A 13,606-nucleotide genomic window follows, 5' to 3' on the forward strand; every position below is an offset into this window, starting at 1 on the left:
GGAAAAATCCTAAGGAAAGGATTTTTCATAAAAGATGTCTGTGACAGGTGACTTTCCACATCCCACCAGTCCCTGACCAGAGAACTCCCACATCATCCCCATCCTCATCCCCACCCACAGGGGCACTCCCAGCCTCCCAAATGGGCCAAACGAGCCTGCCTGGGTAACCAGCAAGAAGGGAAAGTTGTCTCCTCTCCTGGCTGTCCCCAGCTGTCCCAGACACACTGTTTCACAGGCCTGGCCGTGGGATACACGTATCCGGACATGAAATCATGTTTTTGCAGCGCGCTCGTTTCCTCCCGTTTGGCTGCTGAGCCTGCGGATGCCTGCAGGCCTCGCGCCCTCCTCCCACAGATCCACCCCACACCCAGCCCGAGAGGTTTGGCTTTTCTGAGGGACACAAAAAGAGAGGCACAGACCAACCTTTAGACTCACTGAAGCCAGGTCAAAATACCCCCAGTAGCTGCTAAATCGCTGTCGTCTGCCGTAAAATGGGGAATTGGTGACGGTCCAGAAAAGTGAAATCAGAAAAGCGGCCTTGGCGTGCCAAAATGCAGCCAGGAAGGTCAGGGGAAGGTGGGTTTTTTTTCTGCCTTCTGGAAAACAAGGTGAGGGACTCTGGCTCAAATTCAAGTGGACTTTCTTTTGGGAAGGGTCTCCTCTGGGTAAGGGAAGTGATAACTTGGAGGATCTCCATGCTGATGTCTTAAATCCTTTTATCTCCAGGCTCACGGCATGAAGGGATCACTTGTCCCCTGCAAAAGGACTTACTGTATCTTTTGTGAGTGATTTTCGTGCTGAAGGGGCCCCAGACATAATCCTGTCCTGTCTGGCTGTTCTTACCAGGGCTTTTCTCCTCCTTCAACCAGATCCTTTTCATTTCTTCTGTTGGGGACAGTTGTCAGGCAATCCTGGCCGCCAGCCCAGGCAAACAGGGGCTCGTTACCAGTTATTACCCTTGAGTCCACCACTGAAATTTGGCACAGGTGGCTAGTGAGGGGGGAAGACATAGAAAAAAACCCAACATTTTCTGGCATTTGAAAGAGATACAGTGCATGTGGAAGGAAAACAGTGACTCCTGGGACTGTGGTGCTTGCTCTGTGGTTGTTCCTGCTTTGGAATTAAGTTTGCAATTGCCTAAGCCAGGTCTTCTGTGGGTGGTGATCCTGCAAGACATCCAAAAAAAAAAAGCAATTTTTCTAAATGAAATGCATTTTTTCCTAAAGCTGCAGTGAGGCAGAGTCCCTGAACAAACAACAACATTAAGCTCAGAGCAATAAAGCTGCAGGAAGGTATTGAGCCCCGTGACTGCAGCCGCACCTGGTGCAGCAGCAGTGAGGAAACAGCTTAATTTAATGCAGCAGGATAGAAAAGGTACATTTTGCTGACAGAAAGGTGCCCCAAAACCTGCAGGAAGGGTGTGGAGATGGATGTTGCTGCTCCTCTGTAGCTCTGTAGCCACAGCCCCTCTCCACTGGTGTGTTTTAGGTGCAGCCCATGATGCTTGATCCCAATTAAATCACTGGCCCTGGCTTAATGAAGAAGAATAAATGGATTTTTAATGTCTTTTGACCTTAGCGAAGAGGAACACTAGGAGTGGATGCAGAGATACAGAAATATAAAATACTAATGAGATTTTTGGGCACCAACTTGAGCCTTGGCTCTTCTCCCAGTCTTTTTTTTTTAGGGGGGGACTGTGTCACTCTGTGTGCCCCAAAAAAGACCCTGCTACCACCCCAGCCAGGACTAGCCTGGAGGGTCTCACCGGACCTCTCCATTAGCAGAACAACCCCTTGCTTTGGGCTTTTGCCCTCAGCTTTTTTTGCTAAAAGTGGTAAAATCCTATCTGTATCTCCCCAGGGTGGGACAGGAAAGTGCTGGGGCAGGGATCCTGGTTCCTTGGATCACAGGGTGGTCCCAGCTGGCCACCAGGACTGGCCCAGAGCCAAAGCATGGTCCTGTCCCCTTCTCTTGGACTGAGTTGAATTGAATTGTCTTTTTGACCTCTGTTGGGAGCCTTTAGTTTCTGCCCCTCTGGGATGAGCCTGGGGCATGAAGAGGAAATGAGAGCAGTGGGGGATTTCCTCCTTCCTTCCTTCCAACCCTTTCTTTCTTTACATCTCTTTTGTATTGTTTCTACCTTTAGGGGATTTTTTTTTGTACCTCTTTTGTTGTCAGACCCCCTGCCAAACTTTTACACCCTGTTTATGGGACAGACCCATTTTGTGGCTCACTGGATTCCTGGTCTCTCCCCAGCTTGCTGCAACCATCACTGACAATTCAAGCCACACAATTTGATAACACAGCTAAGGAGGTGGTAGATCAAAACTCCCTTCTGTCTCAGCACCCGGGGTTTATCTGTCAGGACCCTGTGATGGTGTTTTACTTCTTTACCTCTTCTTCTCCTGCAGACAGTGGTCAGCCTATAGGAAATATGACTTATCTCCACAAAAGCCCTTTTCCTGCAGATGTAATGGAAATGTTTTCTCACCAGCCAAGTGTTTCCTAAAATAATTCATGCTGCTGCTTTCAGTTACACTCACATCTTGATTGTGTTTCCAGGAGTGGCTGCTCTTGGTGGCTGGTGAGGAAACCATGTTTTGGGAGGAGATCTGAACTTTTACAAAGGCACAGAGTGACACGACAAGGGGTGATGGCTTTAAAGTGACAGAGGGCAGGGCTAGATGGGATATTGGGAAGAAATTCTTGTCTGGGAGGGTGGGAAGGCCCTGGCACAGGGTGCCCAGAGAAGCTGTGGCTGCCCCATCCCTGGAAACGTTCAAGGCCAGGCTGGATGAGGCTTGGAGCAGCCCTGGGATGGTAGAAGGTGTCCCTGCCATGGCAGGAGGGGTTGGAATGAGATGATCTTTGAGGTGCCTTCCAACCCAAATCAGTCTGTGGTACCTGTGATCCCCCTGAAATGGTCAGGCAGTTGTATGAGCTGATCAGTGCAGGTGCATTCCAACTGAAATATTCTGTATTCCTTTCCTTTCAGTTCCCTGTTTGGGTGCCTGTGCAATACCCAGCTGTAGCTCCTCTGCCCCCTCCAAACGCACTCTGTCCCCAGGCAGTTCCCACAGGAACCCAAACTTGTTGCAGCCTCCCCGTCCCAAATCCCATTCCCCAGGTCCTTCTCAAGCCAGATCCTGACATGGCAGAGTTAAATTTTCCCACCAGAAACTTGAGCTTCATCAGATCTTTGATGCACAATCAGTGCCAATAGACAGGCTCTATAAGAGAAGATACTTTGCCTGTTTGCCAGCATGGAGGAACAAAGCAGATCTCTGGAGAGCAGCATTAGGCTAAAAATCAAACCTTGGAAGTGTGACTCCTGTTTTGGAGGGTTGGAAATAATATATTAATGCTTCATGGGAAAAAAAAAATAAATATAGCAGTTCTTGTGCACAGTCCCCAAGTGGAAGAACCTTCTCCCCAAATCAGGTCATTGCTTTGACTCCAGAGGGATGCATGGATAAAGTGGCTCAGCCCATGTTTCCTGAAAGGTGAAAAATTGGTCAAACTTTTCCAGGGGTGAATTTGAGCACGAGCCCAGAACTGGTGATTGCCACATAGGGAAATTCTCTGTGGCCATTGATGGAGCTCCTGCAGTGATTACAAACAAAAGAACAGTCCCAGATTTTTTTTACTGGTTTAGCTGTGAAAATGCCCCATTTTGGCATCGCTGCACATTGCAGAGCTCTCTGCAGTGGGAGAGTTTTCTCTTGTCAGGTGAGTTGTCCTTCAGCTGCATCCCCCACTGTGGTACTACTTCATCATTTGAAAGTTTAAAGTATTCTTCAGAAACAAACACAAATCTCTTTGCATGTGATAATGTGAGGTAATTTGGCTTCATGATCTTGGAGGTGTTTTCCAGCCTTAATGACTCTGTGATTCTGTGTCACCTTGTCCCTTCAGGGATGGGGGAGACCCTCCTAGCAGGGATGGACACTTGCAGTCAGTGCATCCCTTGGCTGTCCCCTTACAAGGGCTGGACCTGCTTTATTTTGGGAACCACTTGCAGGGTTTTTCATGGAAGCTGCTGGACCTCCCATCTGAGGGAGACCTGTGTCCTGAGACCCAGCAGGCCTTGTCCTCCTGCTCTTGCTCTAAAGTCCTGTTAGTTTGACTACATTTGGAGGTTCCTCTTGTCCTCCTCTGCTGTACTTCCTGAAGGACACAGTGATACCAGAACATGGAATTTGATGACTTTGGAGAGCACGAAGCAAGCGCTGAGGGACTGACTCGTGGTTTATACCAGTGTTTACTTCTACAGATACACGTCCTGAGGGGAAACCAAGTTCAGCGTTTACTTTGGTGTTTTCTCTTTTCCCAGGTGTCAGCTCTCAGGATAATACAGACCCAGGACAAGCCTCGACCACCAAAACCACAGAAACCACCACAGTGACCCAGCCTGCAAGCACTAGAGAGACCTCACCAGCCAACCCTGCACCAGCAACCACCACACTCAAAGCCACCACCACTGCCACGACTCAGCCCATCGTGTCAGCAACCACCTCTGCTCAGAGCATCACCACCACCACCACCAGCCCAACCAACCCAGGAACAGCTCCGTCCCCCACTGCTACATCTCCTGCCACGGTGGCAAGGACCACCCCCACAGCATCAGGGACCACATTGTCTGCTGCCATCCCGCCAGCCCGCATGCCTGGGCAGGACAGCCCCTCACAGAGCACCGCTAACCCCAAAACCAGCCCTGCTGCAAGCCCCACTGCTCAACAGCAGCCTGGCCCTACAGCCAGTTCAGGAAGCTTGGGCACTACCACTGCTGCAAAATCTGTCGTCACTGATCCAACCAGTCCTCCAGGAACTACAGGGGCTGTTGGCACATCCTCTCCCACCACAGAGCCTCAGGGAAAGCAGCCTTTGGATCAGGATCATAAACCTAACACCACTGTGAGCACCACAGTGACGAGGACTGAGCCTTCCGAAAGCTCCAAGGACTGTGCTGTGCCTCCTCCACAGTGTCCCACCAAGCAGCCTCCTCCTTCTTCCAGTTCTCCAGCCCAGGGATCAATCCCTTCCACCAGTCCTGGAAGCACCAAAACTGTTACCCCTCTGACTGGATCCCTGTCCCCCAGCACCACTCCGATGTCCCAACATGGCAGCAAAGACACAGTCCCAGATGCAACCACCACGACAGCTCCTAGGGCAGGTAACAGGGGACAGGAACCTTGGTTTCTTGTGCTGGGGAGGCCTTTTTGTGTTTTCTCTCCCTCTGGCTACCTAAGCACCTCCTGCCATTACAGGCTGTCATCACCTTGTCTCATTTTAGGCCTTTCCAGAGCGGTTGTTTGTGTGACAAGCGCGTGTTTAAGTCCCTGTTGTCCTCAGTGGAGGTCGAGTCAATGCAGGCAGTGAAATCCAAGGAATGAATCAAATGGCAAAGTGCAGGCATTGGCTTTTGGATGGACCAAATGATGCCTGAAGCACCATCAGCTGCAGTGGCTCGATCTCCAGTGACGGGGAATGGGAGCAGCAGCGATGGGCTGGGGACTGAGGCAGGAGAATTGGGGAACCAGTGTGACAACCCCTGGAATGCTGCCCCTGGGAGATCCCTGGTGCAGCTGACAGCTTAGGGAAGGCTGTCTGGGCATGCACAGAAAATGAGCTTTAGATGACTAAGGAGATTTTGTGGCTAAACTCTGAGTTTACAAGCTCTGAGGAGTCTGACTTTGGTAGGACGTCCGTCAGTGCTGCGGGAGGGCTTTGGCTGCTCGCTGCTGTCTAGGCAGCAGTAGGAGTGTCCACATGGTGTTTAGGACCTTGCTGAACACCAGTAAGGTGTTTTCTCTGACCTCTGGAGTTTTACAGTCATATTAGCTCCCAGGTTTCCTGGTGAAGCACAGTTCAGCCTCCCAAACTGGCATTTTGTCTGGTTCAGCCTCCCAAACTGGCATTTTGTCTGGTAACATTCACAGGGAATCCACAGACCCTGTGAGGGCTCCATGGAGCCTTCCAGACTTGGCTGGGATTGTGGGCTCAGCCTACATCTGGCTCTGAATAAAAGCTGTGATCACACTGGAGCCCTTCATTATCTTCCCCTGGAAAATGCTCTTCTTGACCCAATTTCCAGTTACCTGGAATACAGAAGCCACTCAAAAAACCATCTCCATCCCCCTCAGCCTCTCAGCTGTTGGCATCACTGAATGGGCCAAGGTTTTATTGCAAGGCCGTCTTCACTGGCTTCCCCCAAGTCATGTTTTCATGTGTGGGCAGGAATGAGGTGAAAATATCCATGAAGGATGTTTCATTTTCCTTTCTTTCCCCTCCTGCTCCACAGGACTGTTCTCCACTGAAGGATCATATATAAAATTATGTTAATTCAAATTGGGCCTCAAGCATTAAGCCTGAAGAGGTCTAAAAACTTCTTTATATTTAATAAATAGCTGGCAGAATTCATGAGAAACAGATGGCTTTGGAATTAATTCTCTCCTGGAGCCTTCAGAATGTGTCTGGGAGAGAAATATCCCTCATCTTTTCTGTGGAAGAGGTAGGAGTCCCGAGAGCAGACAGGCTGTGAACATCCTGTGGCATTTTAATTCTCTTTGTCACCACTTAAGGATCAATTAGTAAGCCAGGGATGAAGATCCATGTCTTCAAAGGGATCTGGGGAGGCAGGAGGCTGCTGTGCTCCTTGCCCTGCTCCCAGTGCACAAACAATTCTATGATACAGAGCTTAACCAAGTCCTCAGAGGTGACCTCAGGTATCAGAGACACCTGCATGGGGTTGGCAGATTTGGGACTTGTGCCCTCCTGGCTGTCTCCTGTAGAACCAGGCACTATTTCTGAGCTTGTCATCCCGGAATTTTTCCATGGAGGTGCAGTCAGCAGAGGTTATGGCATCACATCCCCTCCCAGCCGTGGCAGATCCTGGGTAGCCAGGTCTGCGTCTGTTGAGGAAATCTCCATGGAAGACACCCCAGATAAAGAGAAAGGAGGGTCACCCCACACTTCTCAGTGACTACCCAGCTACCCACACACAGCCACCTGTGACCATGTTCACAGGGGTCTTGGGGTGAGGGAAGAGACGAGGATCTGACTCCATGTTTCAGAAGGCTAAATTATTATTTTATAATATATATTACATTAAAACTACACTAAAAGAATAGAAGGAAAGGTTTCATCTCAGAAGGCTAGCTAAGCTAAGAATAGAAAAGAATGAATCAACAAAGGTCTGTGGCTTGGACAGAGAGAGAGCCAGCTCTGCTGTGATTGGCCATTAATTCCAAACATCTACACGAGACCAATCAAGGATCCACCTGTTGCATTCCACAGCAGCAGATAACCATTGTTTACATTTTGTTTCTGAGGCCTCTCAGTTTCTCAGAAGGAAAAAAAATCTCAAGGAAAGGATTTTCATAAAAAGATGTCTGCGACAGCCATCCAATGGCCTTTGGTTCCTCTCTGACGAGTTTCAGCAGCAGAAAATCAAATCAGTAATCAGATTCTTTCCATATCAAAGTTCAGTCAAAAAATACATAAAATTAAAGAAAGAATCTAAAGCCTCTCCAGCAGAATGAGCTTCATGGCAGAACTAGAGATGAAAAGTGATTTTGAGGTGATCCCTAACAGGGCTGTGCCAGCTGCATCCTCTATACTGTGTCAGTGTCTGTCTGCTTGTTTTTTTGGTGCATGCAGGGGAGCCAGACCAGAGCACCCAGGACGCTGGACCTGCATCAGCCAAACCCAGCAGTGCCTCCCAGAGCCCTGCCAGTGCCCAGCCTCCAGCCCCAGGGGACCAGCCAGACCAGGCACAGAGCTGCACTTCTGGCCACCCACAACCCAACATTTCTTCCTCAAATGAGGTAACAGCACCAAATGGGAAGGCGGGCACCTCTCAGGGGGGTTAATTCAGCTCCATCCCACGTGCACGTGGAGTCTGCGGCTCTTCTCGCTGTTCCTGTGTCACAGAGAGTGAAAATCTGCCAGCAAAGCAATTCCAGGTTGTAGAATCCCAGAACTGTTTGGGGTGGAAAGGCCCTTTAGAGGTCATTTACTCCCATGCCTTTCTCCTGGTGCTTTCCAGAGAAGAGACAATGAGGATGGAGGTGAAGGGGAGCATGTCCAGGGGAGGGGTCTGGAGGACCAGGAGCAGCTGAGGGAGCTGGGAGGGCTCAGCCTGGGGAAAAGGAGGCTCAGGGGGATCCTTCTGGCTCTCTACAACTCCCAGAAGAGTGCAGCCAGGACGGGGTCAGGCTCTTTTCCCAGGAAACAAATGATGGGCTGTTGGATTAGTGACCAACTATCCTTCCAACCTTTGTCCACCACTTAGAGCTGCTTTTCTTCTGCCTTTCCAGCTCATCTGTAAAGAACAGGTGCAACATACCAGGCCCACCATCCACCTGAAAGAACCCAGAACCTGTGTAAGTATCACCTTTTTGACTTCCATGGAGAATTAGCAGCTGTTGGAGGTTCAGATTCTAACCTGTGGTGCTCTGAGGATGTGAGAACATGCTCAGAAATGAGGGAATTTCATCAAAGGTGCCACAAATGTAAAATGGTGAACGCAAACCCATGTTCAGCAGTGTCATCAGTGGGGGATGTGGCAGGAGGGCAAGAGGCCAGTGTTGTGTTCTCCAAGTAGAAGGACCAGCTGAGCCCACCCAGGTCTTACAGAAGAACAAATGGAAAATGTTAAAGGGTGAATATTTCCCTATGCTAGCAGGAAAGCTTTTTGCCTAAGGTGAGGGGCTGAAATTTTGTCCCAAAATGCAAGAAAAAAATTGAGGTGTTCCTCTACAGTTATTGTGCACTTGTGAGATCTTGTACCTCACACTGGGCTAGGGGGGCATCCAACTGTGGAGCAGCTGGGAGGCAGAGGAGCCTGGAGTTTGGGACTCACTGTGCTCCTCAATGCCCTCATAGAATCCTTAAATGAGAGGGGGTAAAACTCCATTTCACTGGTTTCAGACCCTTTACAAGACCAGGGAGCAGTGAAATGTGATAGGAAGGCTGGGGCCAGGCAAGCCCAAGTCAGGACCACACACCAAGACCCTTTCTGGTGGGTGGGCACTGTCTGCTGGTGTTCCTGAGGGATATCCAGAATGGTTCTGGGGGAAACTGTGAGCTCCCTGCAATAGGGAAGATGCACTGTACTGATAAGTTCCAAATAGGAAGAAGTTTAAAGTTGGTGATAAAGAGGAAGAGAAACCAGTAAATGGCTGGGGAGGTCCTCACAGAGTGACCTGACACTGGTGAGGTCCTGACAGTGTGGGTAGGGCTCAGGGATGGGGCTTGGCATGATAATGCTCTGGTTTCTGGCAGTGTAAGCAGTGGAAAATTGGCACTTCAGGGACCTTCTCACAGCCTGTGCCATGGGCAGGGACACCTTCCACCAGATCAGGTTGCTCCAAGCTCTGTCCAGCTTGGCCTTGGACACTTCCAGGGATGGGGCAGCCTCAGCTTCTCTGGACAACCTGCTCCAGGGGCTCACCATCCTCACAGTAAAGAATTTCTTCCTAATATCTAATCTAAATCTCTCCTCTTTTAATTTAAAACTGCACCCCTTTGTCCTGTCACTCCTAAGTGAATCACAGAATCAGCCAAGTTGGAAGGGACTCCAAATGAAACCACACAGTGTTCACAAAACCCCTCCAGACACATTGTGAATGCAACTCCTGAGCACAGCAGCTCTTGAAATTCCCTGTGCCTGGGTGGTGGCCCTGCCTGGCAGCCCTGCACAGGGCTTGGACCTCCCAGCACCATCCACTGTGCTCCTGGAGGAGGAAAAGCACCTGCCTGCTGTCTGTTGTCACCTTCCTGCTCTGGGTGTAAATGCTCCTTGCCCACACACCTGCAGTAGTGGTGATGCTGCTCTGAATGCTGAGGATGATTCCAAGGAGGGGCCTTATTTCCATGAAGCCCCAGCAGGATGGTCTCTCCTGAGACCGTCCCTTTCCCCATGTAATGTCTGGACACAGCTGCAGGTTCAAGCTGGAAAATCTTCTCATCAAATTTTGTACTGAATGTATAAAAATATTCAGTCAGATTGACAAAATCCAATTTTGGAGCCTAAAGGGACTTAGGACCAGGCTGGTGTTTAAAGCTTCCCCCCTCCTTCTGGGCACAGTGATGTTCCAGAGCTGCTCTCCTTCCCATGGAGTTGTGCTGGGAGATTTTTGGAAGCAGGCATGGTGAGGCTGGGAAGCACCAGCGAGCTGAGGGATGGGCAGAAACCACATCTTGGCATCACAGCCTGCTCCAGGGCCATGGAGCATTGGAGCTGGAGAGCCAGGGAGTCTCCCACCCTGCTTCCCTTTGATTCTTCTGGGTGTAATAACGAGCCAGGGCATTGTTAGCACAAAATGCCAATTACACCCCAAAACAGCCACAGAAAGGCTGCAGGGCTGCATCCTCCCATCCCATCACCCTCCTTGGCTGCCCAAGCACCTCCCCCTCAGCTTGCCCTTAACTTTCCACTCGTTGTATTCCTGAAAATCGCAGCCCATTTTGTGCCTCCCAAGCCCAGCAGATAACAGAGAAATGGCACTATCTGGTTTCCCTGCTTTGTAGGCCTGGTAAACACGTCTGTAGCCAAATCCTGACAGCAAAGTGAAAAAATCCTCTGTGTTTCACAGCCCGTGGGAAAACAGGAAAGTGTGTGCTGTAAGAAGTGTTCCAGAAACAGCTCCAACCCTGCTCCAGGAACAAGCCAGAGTCGGGGTGGCATTGTACTAAAAATTCAGATCCAGCAAGAAGCCAGGGCTGTGTGGGGGGACCAGTGGTGGGGGACACATCTGGATCACACAGGGCAGGGGAGAGGACAGTGCAGAGCCACCCACCCCATTCACAGCTGGGCTGGTGGGGCCGCACCAGTGATGGGGGGACCCAAGCAAACAGTTGGGACTGAGCCCAGGAATTGCAGACCTTTTACCCCACCACATCTCACTTTCTCCAGAAAACAAGGAACTCAAATTAGAAATCCTTAAAAAAAACCCCAAATATACAGCTGGTACCACTTTGTGGACTGTAGGTGTTTCACAGGCTGCTTGGGTCCCTGCATCCTTCCTCTTCAGGTGATGCTTTGAACCAATGCTGAGCAGGTTGGTCCATATTCCCCCACCTTCTCCTTCTCCTTCTCCTTCTCCTTCTCCTTCTCCTTCTCCTTCTCCTTCTCCTTCTCCTTCTCCTTCTCCTTCTCCTTCTCCTTCTCCTTCTCCTTCTCCTTCTCCTTCCTTCTCCTTCTCCTTCCTTTGATTACAGCAGGATCTTAATGAGTTTTTTAGTAAGGCTTATTAGCTCAATACTTTACATTCTAGAGGATGACTTCTTCCAAGGTGTGGCTTACAAATTCATTTTCAGTTGGGTTTCTCCTGCTTTGGAAGGGATGGATGGATGGATGGATGGATGGATGGATGGATGGATGGATGGATAGATGGATGCTCTGCTCGTCATCCCAATCCCCAAATGAGTTAGGTGAAGCAAGAAGTGATGATGACAGAGGTGGTTGGTGTAGCCTGCAGAAAGAAATAACCAGAATTCTGCAAAGAATAAAACAAAATGCAGATCATCACTAGTGAGAGGTATCTTTAGGTAGTCACCAACTGCAAATAGAATCTTTAATAAGTTGTGTCATCCCATTGTGGTTTTGTTAATATTAGTTAGAGTAAGTTTGTGGTGTGTGGTTCAGCCACACAACCCCGTGTCCATCTCCCAGGTGTTCCTCCTCCATCGTGTCCCCCACCTGGGCACAGATGTGTCCGAGGAGCTGAGTCAGTGGATGAGCTGGGGAGCACCAGAACCTGCAAAAACCACAGCAGGACCACTGGAGCCCACTGGAATTGCTGTGTGACACCCACTGGTGCAGGGATGACACAGGACAGTCCCTGGAGCAGGCGGAGGGACTCCCTGACCGAGCAGGGTCGTGGTCCCCCCTCAGCCCGTGCAGCTGGCAGGGCTGGTTTGTTGACTCAAGTGCTGTTACCTCATTCGGGGATGTTGGTTTTAGGTCCCCGCCAGTGTGGGAACCGGATCCGAGCTGCTCGGCAGCGCTGTCAACTGCGGCCAAGGAATGCGAGCGGCGGAGGGGGAGCTGGCAGGGGCATCCCTGCCGGCCCAGCCGCCTCACCCTGCCCCTTTCCAGCCCTGCAAAGGGCCAATCCCTCCAGTTCACCCTCCGAAGGGCTTCAGGCACTGCTTACCAGCTGCCACTGAAGTGATCTCAGCGAGGTTTTAGCCTCGCATCCTATTTCCCTCCCTACCCAAAAAAAAGGTCTTTTCCCTCCCTATGGGATGGTGGGGGAAGAAACAGGTTATTGAGGGCTGGGGGAAAGCAGAGCTGCGGCAAAGCCAGGGGAAGGAGGATGCAGGGAGGCAGCAGAGGCTTTTCCTTCCTCTGCCAAGCAGAAAGTGCTGCACAGACAGGGACTGGTAAATCTCAGGACATTCCAAGCGTAGGAGCACAACCCAGCGTCCAGACGTGATAAAACCACCGAGCTACAGCCCCCTCCTCCCTGTCCTGCTGGGAACCAGCTTCGCAGGGAATGCTGCCCTCGGGCTGGGGCAGATTTCCTATCCAGCTCTTTTCCCAGGGATGGCACAACCCCACGGAGGGGCCCGGGGAGGTTGTCCCGGTGCAAAGCGAAAGGACAGGCAAGGGACAGTGGCTGTTCCCAGGGACAGCTGCGGCCTCCCGATGCTGAGCTCTGTACCCGGGGCCAGCCTTCCGCCCCAGCAAGTGCATCCTGTCTCCACTGCCGCTTCCCAAATATTTAGATAAGATGGGGGTTGATTAGGTGCGTCCCTGGGCCCGGCAGCTTCCATCCCTGCCGTGCAGCAAGTGGGGTGCTGCCAGCCACCAGTGGGGTTGGGATGAGAAGGTTTGGGGTGATGGTGCAGGCAGGAGCAGAGCCTTTCCCAGACAGACACCTCATTTCAGCACTTTTACACACAAGATCACCTGCACACAAAAGACTTGTGCATGCAGGAGCTGTAAATACAGCACTTCTCACACAGGACCTGTGAGGGCCAGGTCTGTGCACAGAATCATGGAATGATTTAGGCTGGAAAAGCTTGCTAAGATCTTCAAGCTCAACCATTAACCCCGCACTGCCAAAACCACCCCTAACCCGTGTCCCCAAGTGCCACATCCACACCTCAGGATCTGTGCAGGCAGGAGGGTGAGCACTTTAGTGAACTCCCAGATGCTACAAAGAGTCGAGCAAAAAAGCTCAGGAACACCCCAGAGGGAGCATGGGCTCCATCTACCCCTCTCCCATCTCTCCAGGGATGCTTTGGGTTGTCCAGAGAAGCTGTGGTTTCCCATCCCTGGATGTGTTGAAGGTCAAGTTGGAGGATCTTAGAGCAATCTGGTCTATGGAAGGTGTCCCTGCCCATGGCAGGGAGTGGAACTGGACGATGTTTTGGGTCCCTTCTGACCCAAACCACTCCGTGATTCATTCTGTGATTCCATCCAAAAGCAAGACACACTCTCTTGCTCTTCCCTGCAGAGCTGTGGGGAAGTTTTAGGCAGGACAGGGAGCTGTGTTGGTGGGGACAGAGGCTAGAAAGGCTGGAGATGGCTGTGGGGGAACTGTGGGGCTGCACAGGCCTGCCCTGCTCCCGCTGTGCCCCCCTGGCCTCCCCA

At 51.0% G+C, this 13,606-nt stretch overlaps 1 protein-coding gene across 1 annotated transcript in view; it reads left to right on the forward strand.

Moving 5' to 3' along the window:
• Window positions 1–4,192: 4,192 nt before the first annotated feature.
• Window positions 4,193–13,606, forward strand: part of PODXL (podocalyxin like) — a 17,186-nt gene continuing 7,772 nt past the window's right edge. Inside the window, exons 1-4 of the mRNA XM_031063695.1 lie at window positions 4,193–4,226; window positions 4,334–5,173; window positions 7,660–7,826; window positions 8,319–8,384. Coding sequence (XP_030919555.1) covers window positions 4,193–4,226; window positions 4,334–5,173; window positions 7,660–7,826; window positions 8,319–8,384 — 1,107 coding nt within the window. The remainder of the gene's footprint in view (window positions 4,227–4,333; window positions 5,174–7,659; window positions 7,827–8,318; window positions 8,385–13,606) is intronic.

This window comes from Geospiza fortis, unplaced genomic scaffold (genome assembly GCF_000277835.1).
Source record: "Geospiza fortis unplaced genomic scaffold, GeoFor_1.0 scaffold129, whole genome shotgun sequence".
Taxonomy (NCBI): domain Eukaryota; kingdom Metazoa; phylum Chordata; class Aves; order Passeriformes; family Thraupidae; genus Geospiza; species Geospiza fortis.